Source organism: Eleginops maclovinus, chromosome 21, assembly GCF_036324505.1.
Source record: "Eleginops maclovinus isolate JMC-PN-2008 ecotype Puerto Natales chromosome 21, JC_Emac_rtc_rv5, whole genome shotgun sequence".
NCBI classification, from domain to species: Eukaryota; Metazoa; Chordata; class Actinopteri; order Perciformes; family Eleginopidae; genus Eleginops; species Eleginops maclovinus.
In genome coordinates, this window is record NC_086369.1 from 2,483,798 (window position 1) to 2,510,280 (window position 26,483).

The 26,483-nt window shown below is 45.6% G+C and overlaps 1 protein-coding gene across 4 annotated transcripts; it reads right to left on the reverse strand.

Annotated features, from left to right (window-relative positions):
• Positions 1-358: 358 nt before the first annotated feature.
• flt1 (fms related receptor tyrosine kinase 1) lies at positions 359-25,546 on the reverse strand. 4 transcript variants are annotated; one of them, XM_063873807.1, is made up of 30 exons: positions 25,311-25,546; positions 22,760-22,856; positions 22,406-22,611; positions 20,437-20,561; positions 18,267-18,432; positions 18,048-18,184; positions 17,668-17,839; positions 17,424-17,541; positions 16,968-17,137; positions 16,734-16,881; positions 10,801-10,924; positions 10,188-10,296; positions 9,239-9,544; positions 7,852-7,998; positions 7,645-7,776; positions 6,498-6,604; positions 6,144-6,279; positions 5,708-5,812; positions 4,918-5,031; positions 4,452-4,540; positions 3,978-4,035; positions 3,789-3,886; positions 3,582-3,704; positions 3,103-3,214; positions 2,815-2,914; positions 2,418-2,523; positions 2,204-2,301; positions 1,958-2,027; positions 1,775-1,866; positions 359-1,162 (listed from the first exon to the last, which is right to left on the reverse strand). In XM_063873807.1, the coding sequence occupies exons 1-30, from the start codon at positions 25,366-25,368 to the stop codon at positions 1,039-1,041; spliced, it is 3,747 nt and encodes a 1,248-aa protein (XP_063729877.1). In that variant the 5' UTR covers positions 25,369-25,546; the 3' UTR covers positions 359-1,038. The 4 variants fall into 4 exon arrangements, 3 of the variants coding, with proteins under 3 accessions (XP_063729877.1, XP_063729876.1, XP_063729878.1); XM_063873806.1 differs by having other exon boundaries at positions 20,431-20,561; XM_063873808.1 differs by lacking the exons at positions 22,760-22,856; positions 25,311-25,546 and having other exon boundaries at positions 20,431-20,557; positions 22,406-22,538.
• Between the last annotated feature and the right edge of the window lie 937 nt (positions 25,547-26,483).

Consider the following 26,483-nt stretch of genomic DNA (forward strand, 5'->3'; position numbering starts at 1 on the left):
TCTGGTCAAGGACATGTTGCCCCCTCCCGTTGTCTCCTCTCTACCCCTTCATCAAACTGTCAAAGACACAACACAGTTTTGTGATTATAAATCCTTGTTTTGCAGGAGGTGCAGAACGGCCGTCTCTTCCGCCTGTTGGCCAAACTGGGATCATCTCTATAGATCTAGCACATTGCCACACATAACCCCCTTCTAAGAGCAGCTAGGGTTTACCTGACAGTACTAATAACATGAAGAATTGATATTTAATGTAGAAAATAATATGAAACATTTGCATATTGCTTATTTTCAACCTACTATATTATTGTAAAAACGTCATAACCTGTTAGAAAGGATGAAGAAAACACACCACCAGAACTTGTGCTTTTATGTCTTTATTAAACAAGGACCAGGGATTAAAATACAATAAACTCAATTCCCATCTGCAGTCCATATCTTCCACATCAGACTCCAGGTAATGGCAGACTTCTCCTCGACATAAACAATCACCATCGTGTCTCAAAGGTTACAATGTGTGTTTGAATATTTGAATACAGAAACTGATATATAGGGCCTTGTCTTGATTTGCAATTGGCTACACAACAGCTTTTAATAATACAAATGAAATCCATATTTAAAACAAGTCAATTGAAACATAAACACAACACTATCTTCATCTTTTCCAGCATAAAGCAGCTTCGGAGGAGGAACCATTATTTAATACAGCAGTGTTCCTCTTCACAAAGCTAAGCACATAAGGTACCAATATCATACTCCGTAAATAAATTCTTCATAATTGTGAGTTATAAGTACAATCAGGTAATGCGTAGCTGCTCTTAGAAGGGGGTTATGTGTGGCAATGCAAGGTAGTAACTGGTAATATAAGGAAGGGTTCTTGTGTTAGATCTATAGAGATGATCTTAAGTTTGTTGGATGGAGATAGAGGAGGACAAGAGGACATGCAAATACTGTAACGAGGTAGAGTATGCAAATTAAGAGGAAATTCTAGGTTAATAACAGTGATTATATACCCTGTGTTAAGTAGTCTGAGAACAAATGCTAGAGGGAGGGGTATAGAAAAGCAGAGTTGTAGTCCGGAGGAGGGGAGGAGCCCTCGTCAGACTCCCAATCCCATGGCAGGATGGACTGCTCGTTGTCCCGGGACTTGGTGAAAGAAGAGAACCTAAAAAACATACAAAGGGAAGTGTTATTATTTCTGTTATTACACTATGGCGTGTTTTTGGCATTCCATACTGGGACACTCTTTGATTATGTCGATGCATACTGTATCATGCCTTATTCGGACAGATGTCCCCATGCCTAACCTCGCCACAGTATTCTGTGATTCTCTCCTTCATATTTTAGACAGATATTTTGTGCCTTTATAAAAGTTCAAAAATATGCCTTTTTTTTAGCCATAATATGTTCAGCATTTTTTGAACTTGATATGCTGTTTGGAAAAAATGGAGAAGAAAAACACGACATGGGTTAGTATGTCGTTTTATCATGTCTAAAAAATGACTGTGAACACTGCGTAGGGGTAAGGAAGGGTGTAGTTTGTCCAAATAAGGCATAGTATACTGCGAATACTAAAACTGAAACTGACATCAATTTATCACCTTTAATAATTTAAAGACTAGTTTCGTCTTCATAGAATCCTCTCAACTGTGTACTTCACAACACAAGTATATTTTTGATTGTTTACAACGTCACTGTGTGTTCTTCTAAAAGACAACGTGACGTGTGGGCTGATAGGAGGCCAGTCACTGAGAGATCACAGATTGGAGATCCACACCTGCTTAGTTTCTGGCTCTTGGTGCAGCTACCCCACGTCACATGCTTCAGCTCTTCGGACGGTAGGACCATGCCGCTGTCACTCTGCTCATCCTGAAGGGCGGATTACAAACATGCAGAGTGTCAGAAATGACCTTCTTTTGTTTGTGTGTATATGCAAGCAGAAGTGAAGGTGTTGTCTTACATTCAGGCTGTCTGGCTCCTCGCAGGGAAGCTCTTCAAAGGTCTGAAGCGTGGCCATACCCCTCATGTAACTGGATGAAAAGATCTGGATTCAGAACACTGCATTTTTTCTTCTCTCAACCTGTTTCCTGTTGTTTCTGAATTGAGTTTCAGTGAACTGTCACACCCTTCGTGTCTTTCACATCCATCTTGTTCATTCTGCCTTTTCTCATATTCATTATACTACAGTACTTCTACCATTCCTCACCTCAGGTTTGTGACTGCAAGCGGGTTTTCTTTGCATGTCCCGCTGCGACTACTGTCTCCAGCCGTGAAAGACCCCAAAGGAATGTAATCCTTCCCTTCCTGTTAAAGATTAAAGCAGGTTATTTATTAGATTGTTCAGCCTATTTGCGTAGCTTATCCATTTCATTGGTTTGCTAAGAGAAACTGAAGGAGTCAGATCGATAAAGAAGCCTGACCTGCTGAACCCGGGCCTGCAGCAGGTCTCCCAGGGTCTCCACCAGGTTAGTGAAGGTGGGTCGATCTAAGGGACTGGCCTCCCAGCAAGCCAGCATCGTGCTGTAGCTGCGCACACACACACACACACACACACACACACACACACACACACACACACACACACACACACACACACACACACACACACACACACACACACACACACACACACACACACACACACACACACACACACACACACACACACACACACACACACACACACACACATACACAGGTTTTAACATCTCACACAAACGGCCCAGGGACCCCCGATTCACCACTTCCCTCTCATTAGACTTTTATGCATTATGTCCCCTCCTCCCATATAACACTGTTGAAATCCTATCGACCCACATCTCAGGCGTGCTGCATTCAGGCGCTCTCATCCTTGTTCCCCCCTTCAGTCTGTGGCAGAACTCTTCATCTATTTGAAGACCAGGGTACGGGGACGCTCCTGTGGGACAATCACACATGTCACTACATAGATTGATACTTTATTTATTTGGGAAATGTATGTATCAAATATACATAAAGTAACAGGTCATAGGACGTCTTGCAGGGCTTTTGTGCTGCATTGCCTTTCTGTTGTTTTGTTTACAACCGGTGTATGTGTAAGCAAAATGATGTTGAGAGATCTCTAACCCAGAGAGAAGATCTCCCACAGCAGGATGCCGTAGGACCACACGTCACTCTGCGTGGTGAACACCTTGTCAAAGATGGCTTCTGGAGACATCCACTTCAGAGGGAGGCGGGCCTGTCAGACAATCACATCTCAGGAGTTACAAAAGTGCACGCGTGAGGCAACGTATACAAGTGTGGCTTGTTGAAACGTTGTTTGGCCATAGCTTATTTTGGGCGCAAAAAGTTACAACATTTTTGTTGCTTAATATTTCCAATAACAGACGCAACACGACCACGCTCCTATTGTAGCTGTATTTGCACATCGTTCAGATTTTCTGATTTCTAAAAATGCTTTCAGTGTGCGACCTGCAGAAATATGAATTTGGCCCCGAGACATTTGCGTAGCCGTGAGCTCTCCTAGAGTATCTCATGTCCTTTTATGAATAGAAAATGTGAATGTGAAACTTTTAGAGTCTAGATTTCGGAGCCACATTACTCACATCTCCCTTACGGACGTAATCGGGGTCTTTGTAGATGTCTCGAGCCAGACCGAAGTCACAGATCTTCACCACTTTATTGTCAGAGAGCAGAATGTTCCTGGCTGCTAGGTCTCGGTGAATACACTGAAGCAGAAAAACACAAACCATGACATATAGGAATACGCATGTGTACAGCATCCACACAAACACAGACGTTAAGTCTCAGACCTTGCGAGAGGCCAGGAACTCCATCCCCCGCGCCACCTGGAAGCTGAAGGAGATGAGATCCTCCAGGAATAAAGGAGAGTTGGAGGCAGATTTGGTGTCTAGAGGAAGAGGGGAAGGAAGACAGGGGTTTATTAAAGCAGTGTGATCATGCACACTCATAAGGGAATGTTCATAACGCTCCTTCCTTACCTAGGTCACTCTCTTTACTGTCATCAAACACACTGCTGACAAAACCTGGCCCCCCATCCTTTAATCCGACAGATGGGAAGAAATCAGTTAGTGTTCATCAGATATATTATGAGTAAAGAGTAAAAACGGTGACATTTGTTTGATGGTTTTTGTCATTTGTGCAGATCATGTGATAAACATGCTAGGAGAAAATGACCTCTGAGGCGCCGGTTGGTATTTCTGACTCAACCTGTGAAGAAATTAAGGAAGTGCACGTCCTGCTTGAGACCTGATAACAACAAGCCTCAAACCAATTGCAGAAGTGGAGCTCTTAAAAGTATCATTTTGTGATTGCGTGAAATACATCGGGGACATTTACACTGCAAGGAGAAGTGTGGTGAGCAGAGGCATGTGTGATCTGTGTGCACGCCATGGAGGTCCTATTCTGTGTGAAACAGTGCTATCATGACACCATCTCTCTGTCGGTAAACTCACCCTGTTGTGCACAAACACTTCTCTCTTGCCCTTCAGGAAGGTAGACAGGTTTCCATAGCAACAGTACTCCACGATGACCATCAGTGGCCCTGCACACACACACACACACACACACACACAGAAACACACACACACACACACACACACACACACACACACACACACACACACACACACACACACACACACACACACACACAGAAAACACACATAATGCATACAGAGTGTATTCATAAGCTCACCTATACGTGCACTGACATTAATGGATAATGGACATTATCTCAATAGGCTTATTTAAGGCACAAATGCATGGAAAACACACACACACACACACACAAACACACACACACACACACACACACACACACACACACACACACACACACACACACACACACACACACACACACACACACACACACACACACACACACACACACACACACACACACACACACACACACACCTTCGGGCTTGGTGCACGCTCCCAGGAGGTTGACTACATTCAGATGGTGTCCGATGTGATTGAGGATCTTCAGTTCGGTCATCAGAGCCTTGTGCTCGCTGGCTGTGGCGCCCTCTGGTGGACAGCGGGTAGAAAGGAGTGGCAGAAAAGTGGAGGCACATTTATTTTTGTGGGAGTGTGAATCTTGTACCCAGAGGTAAATAAGGGACTCAGGTCCTTTACTACTAAATATCCAATACAATCATGTCTAAAAGTCCATATTTGAGCAGGAGTGTTATCAGCAACAAGCAGCTAAAGTAGTAAAGAAAACAACAGCTGCTGAATAATGACTTCCATGTGTACTGATTGTTATATTTATCAGACTCAATCGGAATAAGAATATTTGTTTTATCCTGGAGGGATTTGGTGTGTTTATATTTGCATCATTTCAGAATAAAAGTAATAAAAATGTTACTAAAAAAATGAATGTAGATACCCAAAAGAATTTAAAGCAAAAATGCACATTATACGTAATATATTATAACATATTGTGCACTATGGGAGTTTATGAGGTTGTTTATAATGCTGCATTAAGTAGCATTTTATGTTCTGATTTATGTGTAGGGTTTTATTTTGTATCAGTGTTATATCTTATAATGCTAACCCTTTAACATTAAGTCTACAGGTCAATGATAGAGCTGCATTATGTTAAAGTTTATCACATAAAAGGAAATACATTAGATACTTCTAATTTCCTTTTATGTGATCAACAGTACATGAAAATACAGTACTTAGTTACTACTGCTTGTACCTTTGAGCATCTTCACCGCCACAGTGGTGCAGCTGGCGGTGTTTTCTATCCCGAACGCAGCCGCCTGCACCACCTTCCCGAAGGCTCCGCGGCCCAGAGGCTTCCCTGAGAGAGGAGAGACTGTGAGGGAGGCTGGCTGGGGGGGGAGGTACTATCCACCCTGGGCGTGAGATGCTGATAAGAGAAGACTTCATCAACAGTCCATCCAGCTGAATCCCACCCTGTGAGCTGATTAGTCCCAGTCAACACAGTTTACTGGAGGTGATAAGCTCCGCACAGACAACACAAGTCTGATTAATGGAATCACTCCCAATAATAACCCGATTAGACCTCTGAGAAAGTCCTTCTATCTGTGGTGGGATCTTAAATAACTTCCCTCCCTCACATTGTAACAGCATTATACACTTTTTGTTTGCTGTAAATGAAATGAGTTTACCTAATTTGAGCCGCTCTCGAGGGAACTCCCATTGGCCGGGGTCGTACTGCAGTCTCTCACACTGCTCCTCTATTGGTCTGTCTCCTCTGTCCAGAATGATCGACAGGAACTCTGGTTTGGCGTTGGAGCCGTTGGGCTTTGGAGAAAGAAGAGTTCACATTATGTTGTAAAACTGAAAATCCCACACTAGTATTAAACGATTCCAAATGTGTGGATTTGTAAGAGCCTTCAGACTAATTTAAAGCTGTTTTTCCAGGGTTTATTTATTTGTATTCGCCAAGGAAGGAACACAGAAGGCCTGGCAGGTGGAGAATAGATGTCAAAAATATACAGTAAGGACTTTTTTCTCCTCACCTGTTTCAGTTTGCGTATGACGAGGGTCAGAAAGAGCCAGAGCAGAGTGGCCACCACACAGGTACAGGTGAGAGCTGGGATCTCCAGAAAGGAGGCTTCAGGGGCTCCTGGACTCACAAACCAGACACAAACACACGTTAGTGCTTAAATAGATTTACATTTAATGTTTATGACGTGCACAAAAGCGAACCTATTTAGGACTAAGATCATTGTCACCTTGATAAAGCCGGGAAAACTGACTTCTATTATACATGACTTACAGATAGAGGAGAAATGAAAGACATAAATACAGTTATTTGGTGAGAATTGAAATGAATCATTGTACTATGTCATTGAAAGGTTGACGTCTTTCTCCACCCTTCCAAATGTGTGTGTTCATTGTCACGCCATACTGCAGAAACATGCATCCTGCTCATGAAATCACAATTAAAAAAAACGTTATGTGAAGAAGTACGAAATGCTAAACCCAGGAGAGAAACCAACGCTGTGAGCTCTAGGCTGGGCCCTCCTGGAGGAAATAAAAATGGGAGACAGCTTCCTTCCTGACTGATCAGAACACAACCACACACACACACACACACACACACACACACACACACACACACACACACACACACACACACACACACACACACACACACACACACACACACACACACAGTCATACATCTGGTTGTGATGGTAAAATAGGGTTGTTTGAGCACCGTTATGTGTGGAGTGGTGGCTGCTTCTCGTGTGTGTGTGTGTGTGTGTGTGTGTGTGTGTGTGTGTGTCTGTGTGTGTGTGTGTGTGTGTGTGTGTGTGTGTGTGTGTGTGTGTGTGTGTGTGTGTGTGTGTGTGTGTGTGTGTGTTAGGGTTAGGGGAGGAGAACTCAACAAAAGGAGTGTGTTCTTTGATAAATCTTCTCAGGAACAGAAATATCCTCTCCCATTAATAGAGAATGACACACACACACCTCTGTGTATAAATACGACACCTATAAAAATAAAGTGATATTTTAAATGTGCACATCCAGACTTTACATCGGTTCACAGAGCTGGGAACAATGGTCATTCAGACCTATCCATATATGGAAGTGTCCTATCTGTGAGAAGAAGTAAACACAGCCGGGATGCCTTTGATTGGCTCCTGGTTGACAGATGCTTACCGTTAACCCATATATAGGCAGAGCTCTCTGCAGACCCCCTCTCATTGGTGGCCTGGCACGTATACAGGCCCTGGTCCTCCACTGAGATTCGATCAATGTTCAGGGTCCCGTCGTCTGGGGATATCACGATACCTGGAGGTGGTGGAAAAACCTCTCAGACACCAGATCATAAGCACAGTTCACATGTTGATGGTGTATATCTATTACCTGATCCCTGAGAGAGAGCACGCTCGTCCTTGTACCAGGTGATGGTGGGGGGCGGGACGCCTGCAGACGGACAGCTGAGGATGACGGAGCTGCTGACATTGACTGTGCAATCTGTCAGATTATCGAGCAGCACCGGAGGCTCCAAAACTGAAAGGAGAAACACACACCGTCAATATGATGTATGCTAAAGTGTGTTTGTGCAACTACACCACACTGTGATGATGCGTCCTTTACTTTACTGCAGTCTCTGATAACAGTTGTAGTTATTTATAGACTGCAACAGATCCGTGGTGACGTAAAAGCAGGGCTATTTGTTTCCCATTGTTTTCTGGACCCGTGCCACCTTTGGACAATAATCGTACAGTGGTAGTGACACATTTTTTTTCTAAATGTGTGTGGCCTTGGCTTCAACCTGTGAGTCAGCTTGCGTCCTCTTGGGCCCCTTACTCACACTGAAATACCCCACGATACAAACCCATTTCTTTAGAAAGCAACAACAATGTAGTATTTCATCATGTGAGTGCACACAATGCAGGTTTCAGTTTCCTTTGGTGTAATAAAGGATCCCATGGTTTAATTTGTCCTCCATTCTCTCACTTTTTGGCTCCCTAGCTTCTTTGTGGTCACCCTGTCTCTCTAGTAATTCCTTTGTGGGGGCCCAGAGGGAGGAAGTTGACGTGTTGGGCCCTGATTGTATGGAGCACAGCAGTAAAAGACATGAAGAAAAGTCACTTAACCAAGGCGACTGATTGTTGTTTCCCCTATCTTCCTCCTGGACAACAATTGATGATTGTCCGCGGGGGCTGCGGCCTGACAGTGTCTGATTGGCTGATTGTTCCTCCGGCCCTGTGTGGGGGCCTGTAAATGTGGCATTGTGGGAAGTGCCATTGTGTGCTCTTCCTCCAGGCAAGGGCTCATTCCCACGTGAAAGAGGTGCTGAGCTGGACCGAAAGAGCAAAGGTAGGGTGGGGCCCCAGGAAGCTGAGGGGACCCAATTCCCAAGCAGCGAGGCTCTGTGAGAGAGTGTGTGTGTGTGTTCTGTGTGTGTGTGTGTATGTTTGTTTGTTTGTTTGTATGTGCAACATATGTGCACAGAACACATGGGGGGTGTGCGTTTAAAATAGTCAGATTTTGAACTGTGATTACATTATGTTATCTGAAGTTAAGGAAACCTTTTTGATGCCCTAAATATTAACTTGGGGCCGTGAGAAGAAAACTAAACTCTGATTTGGGGGCCCCCTAAAAGCAAAGAGAGGCTCAATTATTTGAATATATTTATTTAATGCCTTAGTGCCTTACTGTGGTTTAAAGTTAATAAGCATTCAAACATTCTCCCTTGACGCCTTACATCTTCTAATTGAGGATGAAGAGGAGCACCAGTACTCACTTGTGACCTCCACCTGTGTGTCCAGGTGTGTGTCCTGCCCGGTGACCAGGTGATGGGCGGAGCATCTGTAGGCTCCTGAGTCTGTGGCTGTTAGGTTGCTTAGTAACAGGACCAGTGAATTGGAGAACTCCCCCTGTGTGACCCGCTGCTGCGGGGCGGGGCCGCCTGATCGGACGTGCTCCGTGTCATTCACCCGTTGCCATGATAACGCGCCATACAGGTACTTATTGGCTGCACAGGTGAGATGGAGGTCTCCGCCCTCCCTAGGGTCCTCCCTCTGGCTCACACTGAAGCCTCCTGGGACATCTGAGGAGAGAAGGTTAGGAAGAAGAGGAACCGTGAACAGAATATTTAAAAACCCTCTCACTCTCCTCAGTGGGCGCTGATCCCGCCTCCATCTCTGTAACCTTTGACGACAATGCTGAATGGCTATTGTGGGTAAGAGCAGTGGAATACAGTGAAAAGGCTTTTTATTTACTTTAGCCATTTGAAACTTCCCGTGGAAACGGCTCGAGAGTTTCCTGATGGCAGATAGTGTTTATCTTTCCCGAACACCCCAAGGCCTCCCGAAATAAAGCGGACCTGCCAGTCCAAGGAAGTGCACTGCACGGGGAAGTGGAACGATAAGAGCCCCAGGTTCCTGTTTCACTCCTGCTCACACACTCACAGCTCAGCACAGCCTTAGGCACTGACACAAATAGACAAGAAACCTTTACCTGTACGCCTAGTAACACATCTAACCTCACACCACACAGAGCTGCAGTGTGTGTCCAATGCACATAGGCTTCTTTGTTCTGCCACATTTCAACCCTCTTAATGAGTGTGTGACTTCATCAGTGGCACTTTTTCAGGTTAGGTGCTGATGGTGAATGAGTCTTGTGTTAGTATATTGACTTTTGAGATCTGTTGCTTTTGAAATAAGCTGCTTACTGTAACCTCTCTTCCTCACCTGTGACGTAGAGGTGGAGGTCCAGCTGGTCTGCTCCTGCAGCGCTGAAGGCGACGCAGCGATACACTCCAGACACAGAGGCCTCTGCCACAGTCAGAACCCCCACTGTCTGCGGAGAGCAAAAACATCCGCACTCAGTTATAGCACTGTATGAAAAACAGGCACTCACACACACACATTCACACACACATTTACAGTAAGGCTCATTACCTCTGCCACTGATGGCAGGGATCATGTTTTCCATAAGCGGACAATAGGAGGTTTCTGAGCCAGACCTCCTGCCAACTTCCAGCAGTGTGTGACAACGTGTGTGTGTGTGTGTGTGTGTGGGAGAAGTCAGTAGGATCAGATATGATACAGTGAAACAGGAATGTTTTGTTAATTCCTTCATTTGTATTCTGTTATTATGACTAGATTTCCTTTAGTTTCTTGTCTATAGAATACAACATATTTGAGTGCACGTAAATGGTCTGCAAAGGCTAAAGTCCTCCGCAGTGACATCACTATGTACATTGCATCGGCTATACGTTGAATTATAATTTATTTTCCAAGGGTAACCTAACTTGTTCTACTTGAGCAGATCATAAGGAGTGTATTTGAGTGCTGCACCTACCTTGTTCTTCCCCTGAAGCACTTCCTGCCTGTGCGTAAGACTCAGGATGTGGTTGCTTGTGGACGTGGCGGGGACCCTCTCTCTTACTGGACTCCACAGTGAGGAGGACGCAGGACACAGACACCTTGAAGAGGGAAGAGGAAGAGGAGGAGAGTGACAGAGACTCAGCTGTGTTGACACAACTCATTTTATGTCTCCTCCAGGTGTGTGTGGGATTTTTTCAGCTGCGCTCGGCAGGAGGAAGACCCGGACATCGGGGGGAAGCCTTGATCATTGCTGCTTGATGTTATCTCATTCACAAAGTTATCATCAACATTTTTTATCAACGGCATCACGTCCTGTGACGCTGTCCTGCCGGCTGACAATAGTGGATCTTTGGAGAGCTATGTAATGCTGGATTGTTCATCTGTGGAGGATGCAGAGGTGGTATTGTAATCCGGAGGATCAACTTCCCTCCATTCTTTACAAATCATCCCACATTTCCAGGACAAGAGTTCCTGTCCCTCTCAGTGACTCTCACAAGTCTAAATCCATAGATTACCCAGAGGGCTGTGGGAAGTGAGGCTGATGGAGACAGCGCTCTGGTTTATTTATGCAACTTATGATGCAAAGCTCATAAAGGAGTTTCAGAGCCGAGACAAATAACTAGTCTACATCTCATAACCTCTCTATATGCAAAGCTGCACTGTTTCTCCATCAAGAGCATGGAACCAGCACATGTGCTTACAGATAAAAGTACATTTTAAAGTGCATCCCATGCGTTAAATGCATGAAATATTAGATGCAAATGGTCCTGGTTATTGTATAACATAAAGAATAAAGCCTTCACTTATTCATTCCTTTTACCAGGCACCACATTTGAACATGTATAATATTTAAGTCTGGATATGTAAGGCCCCGATATTAGAATTATATGATCCTTTTTGATTGTTTGACATCACCTAATTTACTTCATGAAGATTGTGTTCAGTGCATTGTGGTTTTACTCAGAGGTTGGAATAAAGGGTGCAACAATGATTATCATTTTTTACTAATTATTAATATTTGGATTATTTTCAATTCATTGATTTTAGTTTAGAATAGAACACCAGGATTTTCAGATCCTAAGGGGCTGTTTTCAATTAGTTAGTTTGGACTAGTAGTCCCATACCCAAAGAGATATATATATAGAATAATCATTTACAAAGAAACACAGACTTTCCCCGAGCTAAATGTGTGAAGTCGGATCTGCATTAGATCATTTTCTATCTTTAAAGAATATTTATCCCACAACAACTTTTGAAAGGTAAGTATTAACTTTCCCTTCCCTCACGGTTATTATGCATGATTTGAAGTACAGACATAATACAATACTTGATAGTAGGGAAGAGAATGTGCATTATAGAGAGTATGGGAAGTATGTTTTGTGGCAGACCATAATGACAAATGATTTTAAATGCATTTTAGAGTCTGCGAAAAGATGAGTGATACTCATATATCTGATCAAACTCAGAGTTCCTGTTGATTACGGCGTTGAGTTAGTGTATGATTCTTTATTATTTCAGACTGAATTGTCTGTCTTGGCAGCATGGTGTGCATGTTGCTCATTATTTAGACTCTCTCCGTCCTGCTGAATGTAAACTGTGTTCATTGATCCTGTGTTTATGGAGGAGTCAGTGCCCTCTGTCCCTGTCTGTATCCCCTCTGTGCTCTGCTCCTCCCTGCTGTTCCTCTCTGATTGCTCTTCCTCTTGGGATCTCGAGGTGACCCACCCTGTGCATGACACCACAGACCTGACACACACACACACACACACACACACACACACACACACACACACACACACACACACACACACACACACACACACACACACACACACACACACACACACACACACACACACACACACACACACACACACACACACACACACACACACACACACACACACGCCCACCACACAGGCTGCCACTCCCACGCTTCCCAGGAAAAGCATTCTCACACGCGCACACACACACACACACACACACACACACACACACACACACACACACACACACACACACACACACACACACACACACACACACACACACACACACACACACACACACACACACACACACACACACACACACACACACACACACACACACACACACACACACACACACACACACACAAATATCATGAGTTAGATGGATGAGCGGACACAAACTTGGTTAGAAACAGAAAACAAACACATGGATACACAAGCACACCACACACACTCACACAGTGTGTGCCTGCAGACATTAGTATGAATAGGTTGTGTATCAGTGGGGGTCATCTCCTGCCTTTACTTCCTGTCTCGTTTTTACCGCCTGAAATACATTTTTACCTCTGTCTCTGTCCGTTCCTGTCCCAACCCCAGAATAACCACAGCGCAGTGTGAACCGATCCACAAATATAAGCAAAGTTTAATGCAAAAACACGACTGATATAACACTTCAATACAGATTCATACAAAGCTGGCAAATATTGTCATTCGTCATATGTAAGTTAGTTGTATAAAATTATTAAATATTAGAATCATATATTACTCATAGAACATCTTTATACAAGGAAAGAGTCACACACACACACACACACACACACACACACACACACACACACACACACACACACACACACACACACACACACACACACACACACACACACACACACACACACACACACACACACACACACACACACACACACACACACACACACACACACACACACACACACACACAGAACTGGACTTTAATAACACTGATGGCACTCGTTCATTAACTTTCCACACAGAGACAACATGGCTGTTACACTGACATCATTTGACAAACAAGACATTTTGACTCGGGACGACATGATGATATATGACACAGGGCGGTCATAGTGTCCGGCCCGCGGAGACTTCCTACATGGCAGGTGTCTGCGGACCGTCAGTCTTTTAATAGAGAACTGTAGGCATCCCATAGAGAACAACACAAAGCTTGTCCTCTCTGCTGTTTTGCCCGTCCATGGTGAGCACATTTGACCTTCTACCGGTGGCTTAGAATCGGAACAGAAACTCACAGCTTTTGTGGATGTCAGGATCAGATCGGGGCTCGGGACAGACACGGTTCATGCTCCCTTTATAGTACCACTCTAGGACACAGAAACAAGCGAAGCAGCTCCAGAAATGTGGCTGGTGGATGAATGGAATTGCACTTCTTCTGGCTCAAAATGTCTGGGAAATGTAAAAAAGCATAAAACTACATGATGGCTGGGAGTGAGCGGAGGATTATGGGATGTAAATAAATAAATAAGCAGGTGTGCGTATATCCTTAGTGATGTGGCTTATTTCCCTGCTTGCTTCTGTGACTGCTGGTCCTCACTGCTCAGCAGTGTTCCTAGTCACTTTCCACCAGTTTAGCACCGGATCATCACATGGGATCTCTGGGAGTGTCACTGAGGGTTCTGCCTGGTGAGTGGGTGGAGGGGGGAGGTGCAGGTGGAGGTGGAGGAGGGGATGGGCTCCAGGATGGGAGGTGATGGGGAGTTGCTCTTGATGCCTGGTTGGGGTAGAGGGCAGAGTTGGTGAGGGAAGGGGTTTGGAGAGGTATGTGTGGGGGGCAGCAGAGTTGGGGGAGGGGTGTGTGTGGGGGGGTCTCTCAAGAATAGATCAAGCTCTTGAGGAAGCGGACTGTGCCACGTTTGAAGACGAAGGGACAATCACGCTGCTGGGAAGCGTCTCGCGTCGGAGAGGAAGCCAAACAACGAGAGGAAAAGCGCTCTGATTTTCGCACAGGAAGCCCAGTGCGCCTCCTGCCCGGGCCAGATAAGAGTGCTGCGGTTCCCAGGGCCAGACCCAGGAGGTGGGCCCAGGACCCAGGCGCGAGGCCCCCCATCAGCCTGGCCCATCCTGGTCCACTGTCCCTGGGCCTCCTCCAGCGCAGCGTCAGGCTCGTGGTGCAGCCGGGCTGCAAAGAACAAGGGCCTAGTGAGGATCCAGCAAGACTAACTAAAGAAACACAATGCAGACACTGAAGCATAACCAGAACCAGAACCAGAACCAGAACAGAGCTTTACACAGGACCAAACATCAGCCAGGGGAGAGGCCAAATGTAATCTGCAGAAACACCGCTGTGCAATATACTTTAGTTCCTTTACACTAATAAGCTAACGCTGCAGTGCAAATCTTCATGTTATTTATTTTGCATACGTGTTTATTGCATGTATGTTTATTGCATGTATGTTTATTGCATGTATTTTTTGGCCAAATATGTGTAAATTTGAATCTGAAAATAATGAAACACTTTGTATCATAAATGTCACTACCAACCCGTCCCAATCAAAACCTATTGACATCCTCACATAAAGCACTGTTTCACCAAATTGATCATAAAATGATCCGTTTTTTGGCCGATGTGATTCTTGCAGATTGCATGTGACTCCCCTCAAACATACGGTGCACATACACTGTAAAACATTAATGTGGAACAACAGGAACCATCCCAATAATCCTTTATACCTGAAAATCTGGATATTCTGAATATGCTATTGCATCATAAAGACTCTAAATCTAAATCTACGATAATTAAAATTACATTTGGGATTTTGGCAGAAACGGACGGATCGAGAGTGCACCGCGGCATGGCGCCACGTCAAAGTGCCGGGAACTAAGGGTCAAGTACACAGATGATGTCAGTGTGTCTCAGAGGAGGAATCGAGTGAGGGCGGCTGCTGTGGCGCTCTCAGGTAAGGCTTAACCTTCCTGACTTGGTCATAAGCAACACAATAAGTGTCTGACCTCCGAGAACAGCTCAATCAAAGTCTCTGCCAGGCGCCTGCTCCAGCACCGCGGTGTGGTGACTAATCGACTCCTCGGCATCGCTGGGCTGGGCCATTTCTCATGAGAACTTTATATATAGTGTGTGTGTCAGATATAAGAAAAGGCATCACAGGATGCAGCGTGCAATCACAATAATAAACAGGCCTCGTACCCTGCGCCCTGGACAGGAAATTCATTAAATCATAGCGTTTGATTTGGAAACCAACAAATCGTGACTGGGAGCACGGAACTGGCTTCTATTGAAGTGTGTTTTTTTTTCTCTGCCCTTTCAAGTTTGGGATACACTGTGTCTGTGAATGTGTCAGGCACACACACACACACACACACACACACACACACACACACACACACACACACACACACACACACACACACACACACACACACACACACACACACACACACACACACACACACACACACCTGTATACACTTAAACACACAGATGAAAAAGGAAATATGGACAGTAGGGGAATAAACATATAGGGACAGAGTTGCAAAAGCATCAAACATATAACGCACACATGATGAGACACACACACACAAACACACGTGTAGGCGCACACAAATAAACACACACACATTTTCACACATTCCCGCACATGAAAGGCTCCCAAAGGCATCTGTTCTGGTTACAAGAAGGAAACGCTGTCTGAACACATGCTGAAATAGACAAAACATGTCTCGTTTTTCAGAATCACACACACACACACACACACACACACACACACACACACACACACCACACACACACACACACACACACACACACACACACACACACACACACACACACACACACACACACACACACACACACACACACTAAACCCTAAATAACATAAAGCAAACACGGCAGCTCTGTGTGTGTTTGTAACTTTATGGCAGGGGTATTTTTAGCTTTTTGCAAAATAAACAAAGTTCCTAAGTGGTATCCAAACATTATTCGATCTGCTGACTTGAACAACGTGCTGTTTTCTAATATTTTAATACTAATCAATAGTGCAGATACATTTTCTTCATCTAATGCAAAGTGGGTCGAGATTATACATGTGGACTCTGTGCTGCATTTTCCCTCTGGGCTACTTACAGGCCTTTGGACGGGCAGGGGTGCCAGAGCCACTGGATGTGTGGAGGCGGGACTCCGTGAGATGTGCAGTGGAGGGATTGTCTGCTACCCCGGGGCACTGAGCCCGGGTCCTGCAACGACACCGCCTTCTCCCCTATCTGAGGACTCACTGTCAGACAAGAAGCAGAGACAGATATTTAAGAAAATGAATTCAATCCTAACCAAAAACAGTCCTCCAGTGGGTGAATTTCTTACCGTTGACCACAAGTGTGAGCGTGAGATTCTGGTAGAGTCCATGTTCCAGGATCCGTACCAGGACAGTGTACTTCCCAGCATCCTCCTCCGCCACGTCCCGGATCACCAGAGAAGTCCCGTCGAGGTGGTATCTGGAGCATTGCTCGGCTGCCACCATCCCGTCCTTCAGCCTTTCAGAAAAGAAAGAGCATAGTTTCAGGAAAAATCCTCTGGGAGTGACAGAGTGACTCCAGAATATGACTCTCAATGCTTAAAGGGGCCCTTTCCTGCAGTGACTTATATAGGTTTGTGTGCATGTAAATGGTCTGCAAAGGCTAAAATCCCTGTGTTACCTCCAGAGGGAGTTGAGACGGTGACAGCGTTTAAAATAGATGTTCAATCAGCCTTCTGTCAGACACTAAGAAAGGGAGCAAACTCCAAAAACCCCAGGCAGTGTGGTGTGAGGGGTTTTCTTACCAGATGACTTCAGGATCAGGGAATGCTCGTAGCTTGGGAGAGAGTCTGTAAGATTTCTGTCCTGCCTGTACTTTTATCACAGATCCATGTCGGGGCTTCAGGCGGATGAACGGACGGTCTAAAAAAGAAGACATTTGATCACAGAATGAAGCTCTCAGTAGCTTTGAAGTATAATCTGTAATCCGTGCATGGGTCTGCTGTTGAATCATCGAAGTGTCGGGCAGTTTCAGAGGAAGACGCTCACCAAACACAGTGACATTGACTCTCTGTTCCTTGGTTTTGTCCCCGCTGGTCACGCGGCAGGTGTACAGGCCTCTGTCCGAGCGCTGCAGCTTCGGGATGGTCAGAATATTGTAGAACAGAATGTGCGTCCTGTGTTTCAGGAGCCTCTTATAAGTGGTGCCGGTGTTGTTGATCTGAAGGTGGAGAGGGAGGATGAGTTATAACAAAACCTGTGTGTGCTTGGACTTGGAAAAACTCTCTTTGGCATAAATCATTCAAATCATCTATTATTTAACTTTGGATTCAATGATTCCCATTGTTGGAGAACTAGTCTGTCCACTTGCAGGTCAACAGAGCTACACCCTCCTAGTCTCTCTCCTCAGACTTTAGTGCAGGTCTGACCTTTCCGGGGTAGTCCCAGCTGATGTTCACTCTGGTGTTCAGCTCCCCGGTGGCGGTGCAGTTCAACACCAGCCTCTCCCCCTTCAGGGCCTGCTCAGGTCCACTACTGTTCAGGTACACCTCCATGATGTTACTCACTGCGGCGAGAGAGACACACGTAAATATATGTTGGAGATATGAGTTTAGCTTTGAATCCAAACTGCATGCGCTGCTCCTCACCTGGTCTGTATATGAAGTATTTACGGGAGATGTGCGTGACGCCATCAGTGACCGCCTGGCAGTAGAAGAGGCCGATGTAATAGAGGGTGGGGGTCCGGATGGTGAAGCCTTTCTTGCTGTTCCATAGAATGACCCTGTGGTCCGGACTCAGGCTGCGGTGGGGGTGCTGAGAGAGGAGAGAAGACAACAGCTGTCAAATATTTCATAGCACACACATGACACCAGCAAAGGTAATATGGTCTCTTGCCAAACCCTCTCAAACGTTGTTTACTATAGACCCCCCCAGTGCCGGTTTTATAACCCCTGACACGGACACTTGTGTAACCCTGTTGTTTTCTTGGAGGCAGCATCAAGGAAATGTTTACTAGAGTGTCTGTGACATGGTGGAAGCCTCCCACCCACTCTCAAGGGAACAGGTAGAGCCCCCCCCTCCCACACCATCACCCATTTCCCCCCACTCCTGCAAACCCGCAGTGTGAACTGGCTGATATCCCCCCTCCCAGAGTGAGCAGACGCCACTTCTCTCAGTTCTCTTTCCTCCCCAGAAACTCGCTGTCTGAGCCCTCGGTGCCCCCTCTTACCCCCATCCTCTCAACCTGCATGGGGAGTGTGCAAAAGGAGGAGGGGGGAGAAACAGGAGGTCAGAGTGAGAAATGTGACTCCAGTCCAGCTCCTGGCATCCTGTTACTACAGGATATAGACATTTGGACTGGAACCCCAGGCTGACCTCCAGAGTCACTTTCACAGCCAGAGAGCCCAGGACCCTCCTGGGTATTGTTCCCTCTGAGGAGGGTCATATTAGAGATCCAGGCAGAGTGCAAAATCCCTCCAGGAAAAAAACACTCCAGAGATGTGACAGCACCGGGGAAGAGGAGGGAGATGAAGGAAGAGGAGGAGGGCTATTCTTAGAGTAATCACCTTTGAGGTTCCAGGCTTTTGTTTGGAGACAGGACAGAAACACATCAGATCCATGTCGAGCATGGGCCGGTTTGTTCTGATGATGTTTCTGCACTTCCTGGATCCAAAATCATGAGTTCCTCTCTCTGTTTCTGCAGCTTTTCCTCTCATTTGGAAACCACTTTGGTCCAGATTGGAATATCTCAACTATCGGATGGGTTTGTGTCACAGATATTTTGCAGGATTGACTTTAAGCTCATTTCAGACGTTCATATTGAGGGTGAGGAGTTTGGAAGACATTATCAGGCAGAGAGGATCCAACACAAATGATTTTAAGCCATGTTTTACCAAACGTGTGGCCTAAAGTCATGAATATCTGCTGCTGCTGCAGTTATTTAACTATTTGAAACCAATCTCTCTATTGAAATCTGTCCACTTCCTTATTTATTGTTGGTTTCTCCCACAACACACTTTCTCTTTGTCTCTTGTTTTGTGCACTCTATATTTGTCTTTTCCAAGCACTCTATTGTAGTTCTCCCGCAATATTCCCATGACGCACAGCGAGTAATATTAATCGGTGTTCATGATTAAAGAACACTGACTGTGCTTTGATATCTTGGGGGCCAACGGTAGCTGCTTCTGCTTCCTGCTCTGGGTAAACCAGCTGTTTAAAGCATCAGGCGGGGAGGGGGAAGTTGGCAGCTAGGATTCGTACTACAAGAGGTGGAGGGTGAGGTGTGAGGAAGTGGGGCTGGACCGGGGCCAAAGGGGCACTCCAGACCCCATGTCCTGTCTCCAGAGGTGGAAGCGGTGCCCACAGGACGCTGTGGGCGCCGCTCCATCGGAAAAAGTCAGTAAATGAAGGGGTGTATTTGACCGGGGGGTATATTCAGATTTAAATATGTGGTTAAATAACATCCATACAGCAACATGCACTCCATAAAGCTCCTCTTTCCACTCTGGCTCCCTCCTCTCACTCAGCACTTCAGCACCAACACTCACAACCATATCCGCACACACTTTCACACATATCCGCATACATACACAAACAAACGGACACACACGCCACCGCGCAAAGGCTGCCAAGATAAGAACAATGTGGCGAATGATCTGTAGAGGGGGAGGGGGGGGAATAACGGGACGGTGCATTGTGTGCATAAGTGAGCCCTGATCGACAAAGTGATGATGTGCAGAGAATGAGAGCGGGGTGCAGGAGGATGGAAGGAACACTCATGCATGCAGAATACATCCCATTCATTTTACTCACACTGACCTTGACCAGCGTGGTGGTGATGTTGGGGTGGGTGACCCGGCAGGGGATGTCCAGCGGCTGCTTGTCCTTCATGTACAACACATCTGGGCTCATATCCGGGTCTTCCACAAACGGCTGCTGGCTGTCTGAAACCCAAACACTGCGGTCATGGACACATAATGTACAGATGGTAGGCAAATGAATGCAGAAAAGAAGACATTTGTTTGTGATTGAGCCTCAAAAACTGACAAATTCAAAATGTAGTATGAACATGTCTTCCCACAGATGTTGCTGGAGGGTGATTTTAATGCAGGAAAGGATGCAGTTTCAGGGAAGAGGTGCAGCTGTGGTATTTTATAATGATGTGAGCAAAAATTCACCTCCATTGCATTTGCATGGAGGCAGAAATCTCAGAGACAAATACCCGTTAACACCGACCCCCTAGAATCAGTGCAAATGTGGGAGCACAATGAAGCTCAAAGGATATTTTATTTACTGTCATATTTTTATATCTTATGCCAACCTTTAACCTTTTCAGGACTTTGAGTGCCTTATGCAGGAAAGGTGTTTGTTGCATGCATGCAAACTCAATAAGACCTCCGCCATTACATAGGGCAAAGAGAGCCTGAAAGCCAAAACCCAGGGCAAAGAAATCCCATCCTCCCCGGTGAGAATGACCTCCTTGACTTACTGAAAGAATATGATTTCCTATCATTATCTGAGTACTGACCCGATGCATACAGAAAACAATCAGCTGCCTCTCTATACGCACAAACACACACTTCCAAGTATGAATATCAGCAACAAACAAAAACAAACAGACACACACTCCTAAACATACTCCACACCCATTCATTGAATACCCATTCAGCAGATGTCTGCCTGCGGTCAACAATAAACACACAGATTGTTTAGAGGCAATCAAACGGCCTCTCTGGGCCCTCTCCTCCCAGCTCCATCACACTGAAATGGTCCTGTGCCATTGAAAAGTGTGGGTGTTGCTCGCTGCATTGTTTGTTACCGTAGGGTGTTATTCAAGGAAAGCAAATCTCTGAACATTCGAACAAAAGTACCCAGAGGACCGGCGGACTGAGGGCTTCCTTCTCCTGCTTTGATTCCCTAATAGAGTGCTCGGGGAGGGAGGCAACGTCTGAATAGAGCTGCAGGCCAAGTCTGAAGCTTAATGGACATGGTGACCCGAGCGATTGATGGCCCCCGAGGGTCCTGTTGGACAAACAGTAGCGTGGCCCTCGACCCTGGCCTCCAGCCGAACAGCGTCACCCTGCAGGACAGGGCGGAGCGGCGGGCAGACATCGTGCCTCCTCTGCCCCTTGATACCACTGAGCCACCAGCCTTCATCTTATCCCTCTCTGCTCCACACACACACACACACACACACACACACACACACACACACACACACACACACACACACACACACACACACACACACACACACACACACACACACACACACACACACACACACACACACACACACACACACACACACACACACACACACACACACACACCTCCTCACCGCCACCTTGTAGAGACACAGCGACATCCCCTCCCTTCCCCTCCTCCCCCAAGCACAGGATGCTTCATGCAAGGCTGAGGCGAGCAGATAAGGCTGATGCCCTGGGAAACTCTGCCCAGGCATGAGCCTTTCAGCGGCCGGGTTATTCCTGGCCTCGAGGTAGCACGTAAACGAAAGTAAAAAAGGATTTATATATAGACGACAGGGGAGGTAGGCCCGGGCTGAGAGGAGAGAGGCAGGGGAGGAGGGTGTCCAGAGTCATCTCGAAGGATGTGTTGCTGGGACAAACAGTGTTTACATATAATTGGCTCTCTGGCATTGGGCTGTATTTAGCACCCACCACATCCTGTTTGACCTGGAGATATAAACAATAAGCACGAGGGGGAGAAGGAGTGAGGGTCCTGAAATTCTTCAGTTGTACTCTTGGACCTCACAGCAGTGTCTTACCTGTGACATAAACGTAGATGGAGGTCTGTCTGCGGGTTCGGAGGCTGTATCTGCAGCGGAACAGGCCGGTGTGCTGGGTCTGGGTGCTGCTGACCATCAGGCGGCTGCAGAACAGCTTCCCCGTCCGCCCACAGCGATACTCCTCCACTTGCACCTCCCCTCTAAGCAGAGCTGAAGGGAAGGCCCATGCCACTTCCCAGCGACCCCTGCTCAACACAGATGAACGTTTCCTCAGAAATCACACGGCAACCTTTAGATGTGCATTCACTTCCAGCCAATGAAGAAGTCTCTGTTCTTATTCTGTAATGTTTGTAAGGATTAAAGATGGTCTCCTGACCTCGATCTGTAACTTACCTGCAGCTGAGCAGTAGTGTCTGGTTGGTGTCCAGGACCAGCTGCCGGGCTTTCACGTCCAGAATCGGGACGCTGTACTTCCCCTTCTGATCCTTGTCTGCAGAGATAGAGGGTGAGAATCAGAAGGCATGTAGCAGCAAACATCCCAAAACTCGGTCTCAGATGAATTGTAGTAAAGTTAGTTTGCTTGTGACTCAGTGTGATAAGGGTTGATTCATCGACTGTCTCTAAACAAGTCAGAAGTCAGTGCTAGATATTTTAGGTACATCTGGGCAGGATGATTCAGCTCTTGGATTCCAGTGGAACAGAGCGTCTTGTTTATTCATAAGAAGATACTTATATTCTGATCGTATAATCAGCGACTCTTTCAGTCCCTTTGTGTTGTCACTTCTCTACATGAGCCCACTTTCCAAGGAAATCCTGGAGGACAAAACACTTTACTGCCAATAAACATTGTGGACAGTTCCTGTAAGCTCTGTGCATCACAAACCGGACTAAACCGGACTCTTGACTGATGGCAGAACCAGTCTTGGTGTGTCCCGGCCCCACGGCACGTACTCCCCTCCAGGACACGGTATCTTTGACCCCGCGGCACATCTCCTCGCTCAGGCCACTTGACAACTTGTGTGGAAATGCGTAAGCAGTGTCCTTTTTGTTTATCAAATAAAGCCACTGCTCCACTCCATCGCCGAGGTTTATTAATGAGAGATGAAGACGACTGTCTGTCCGCCCTTCCTTCCTCACAACAACAGCGGAAACATAATTCAGGGAAGTCCGTCCTTCACTCCGACTGCTCAGAAATCTGCTCACAACACAACTCTCTGCTCTGAGTATTAAATCACTGGTTTGGCAGCAAGCTTTTCTCTAACGTCCATTATTACCATTCATTGTCTGCATCATTGTTCCCAGTGGATGCCCCATTGAGCAGATCTGGCATTACTCACACTGCTAGCACTTCCTATACTATTTCCTTGAATTTCACAGTGTGTGAGTAGCCCTTACACACACACGCACACACACACACACACACACACACACACGGCAGGGAAAGGGAAGACGGAGGGGAAGTCAGGGATCTCCTCCTGGCCTTCTGGGCCCTTTTCAACAAGCTGTGAAATGTTGAAAACACATCTTTCAAATAATTCACAGTTTTTCTGCTAATTTGTGAAACAGAAAGATGTTTCTCTCCCAAATGTCACATTTTTAAAACCGCAGAAAAGTGAAAGACTTATTTTGGAGGGCAGGGTTCCACACATCTTTACAACACTTTAACTGACCGTGATTGAAATTTGAGGATATAAATACATTTCTAACACTGAATTAACACGCAACTCAATAACTTTTGGGGGTGAAATCACTAAAACTGATCCGAAGACGCTTTGAAAAGAATTGCATCAAATTATTTCTGGATAAATCGTCTGGAAGATTAAAGCGATCAGGCGATAAGTGTTAGCGTGGTAAAAATGAAAACAACATTAATTTGACATTTGTTTTCCTCATGTCAAGAAGCAGAGGTGAGCTTTCTGTTAATTATGGGATCTAAAAAGAAATCCAACTTTGTTCAACATTAAAAAATACTAAACGTAACAAGGCTTATATAATATGGCATGGGCAAGATGTCCGTTCACTGTGGATATCTGGGTTAAATGAAGGATATATTAGTATGATGAAGTATGCATTATGACTGTTTAACATCAAATATTACCTAAAGTTTCAGTAAATACCAACAAAAGGTCATTTGTGATGATCTGTGGAGATGACTTGTTCTGGTAAAATAAACTAAACATTTAAAACAAGTATTTAAAAAAGTGCTTAATGCATGTGAGCAATGGATTTACAGATTTAACTAATACTTAGATCACCTGAACACAGTCTATACATGAGGAATAATACATGTTTTAGCCACACAAAAGACTTCAGGTGATTAATAAAGGTCTATGGGGAGACTCAAAGCAGTCCTGCGACAGTTTGAGCAATAAGCAGAGGTTAACCCCTGGTCCTGCTCACTGGATGTTTGCCTCATACTGGTCGTGACCCTTCGCTCTGTTCAATCTGAACTGTTCATTAGACAAACTCATCAGTCTCAGGAAACAACGCCCTGCAGTGTGTCCATTCAACCGGGGCCAAGCGCACAAGGAGCCGGGCCAAAGGGGTCTGCATTATCCAAACAAGTGTCCCGCAGGATAGCGCTTATCTCCCCCACTGCACTCGCTCCTAATAGAGGTTTACAAGCGGAGAGCCCGAGACACACGACCGTACCGACGTTTTAATTGACCCATAAATGAGCCATAAAGGGGCGCATCTGGGCATCTTTTGTTTTCCTCCAGCGTAAAGACTGAATGTATTTAAGTTTCTGAAAGAGAGCCACGATGCATTGTGACGCTATAGGACTCTAAGAGTGGTGCGTAAAATGGACTTTTCAACAGGTGCATGTCCTTAAAAACTCAACTCACGGAATAAAATGTTGCCTGTGAATTAAAAATACTAACAAGTTATGTGAACACGAGCTCGTGGTTACAGCAGGTGATCTAATAGCAAACGTGTTACTCACCTTTCGCAAGAACTCCATACAATCCACATAGCAGGCAGATGAGGATAGAGTTCATCATCTCTGGTGAGTCCTGTCCAGCGAGCGAGGTTTCAAATGTAAGTTATGAAAGGAGTTTTATTCCTGCCGATGTGTTGGCCCCTCCAGAGTAGCGCAGCGCACTGATGGTCAGTGAATGGAGATGGTTGGTTTCCTGAGGATAGCTGCGGGAGATCACGCAACAGGACACCACGCTTGAACTCCAGTGCAACTTTTTCCCATCGTTTTGGATAGTGGCGCGGATATATACAGTTCCCACAGTGCAGCCACCGGATAGCGGACTTCCGTGACGTCCATTGACACACCCAAGGCGCGTAAGAGCAGTCCCCCTTTTAGCTCTCCCCAGTGGTCAAGCGATCGACCAGTGATTTGTAAATGAAATACAATGGTTCACAAATGACTCTTTCTTTTAGTCAAACTTTTAGGCATTTTTTTATACATTAAATTATGATTTCCTGTCCAATAATCTGCAGGGTTTTTTATTTCCAGAAGGATCGAATTACGCACAACCAGCAAGATGCGCACAGGCGACCTTGTGCACTCTGGGGTGGTAAACGGGATGATCAGCACGTAGGCACCGTAGAACACAGTTAGTTCCTCATCAACAACTGGTGAGGTGTTTAGTTTAAAAGGTAAATACACCCCAGTAGTGCCACGCATTACGCAACACGAAAAACAATGACTCAGCACTCAGACAGGTAACCTCGGTTTGAAGGTGACTTCCTGCTCACATTATATGTTATATTATAAGAGAAAGTGAAGACTAGAGACTGCTGCGCTGTACAGGTGTGTCATATTGAACACTTTTCAGTCAAAAGCACCAAGAACAAATTAAGCAGTAGAGACTTATCCAATATTTCGATTCAGAAAATTGCACAAAACCTAATTTCAACAATTTCACACAAAAACCAAATAAAAAGGATAAAAGAAGATTAAAATGAAAACAGTTGTGAGACCCGCTGCATTGGAGATGGTTTCTTTAATGTAAAAGCATGTGATGTGATGCAAACTGTGTTTTAATCCTTTGGGTGAAAGATGCATTATTCCCTCAGGACATGAAATAAAACTCATGGGCCAGAGGGTGTTGATGTGTGCTGAACGGGAGAAACAGGACCGTGCATGTGAGTCTGCGTAGAA

Coding starts and splice junctions, on each gene's coding strand:
- flt1 (XM_063873806.1), bottom strand. CDS start 25,368: ATGATGAACTCTATCCTCATCTGCCTGCTATGTGGATTGTATGGAGTT. Junction 7,777..7,851: donor TGCTCTCTCTCAGGGATCAG/GTAATAGATATA, acceptor CACCACCTCCAG/GTATCGTGATATCCCCAGAC. Junction 5,813..6,143: donor TCGAGAGCGGCTCAAATTAG/GTAAACTCATTT, acceptor CTCCTCTCTCAG/GGAAGCCTCTGGGCCGCGGA.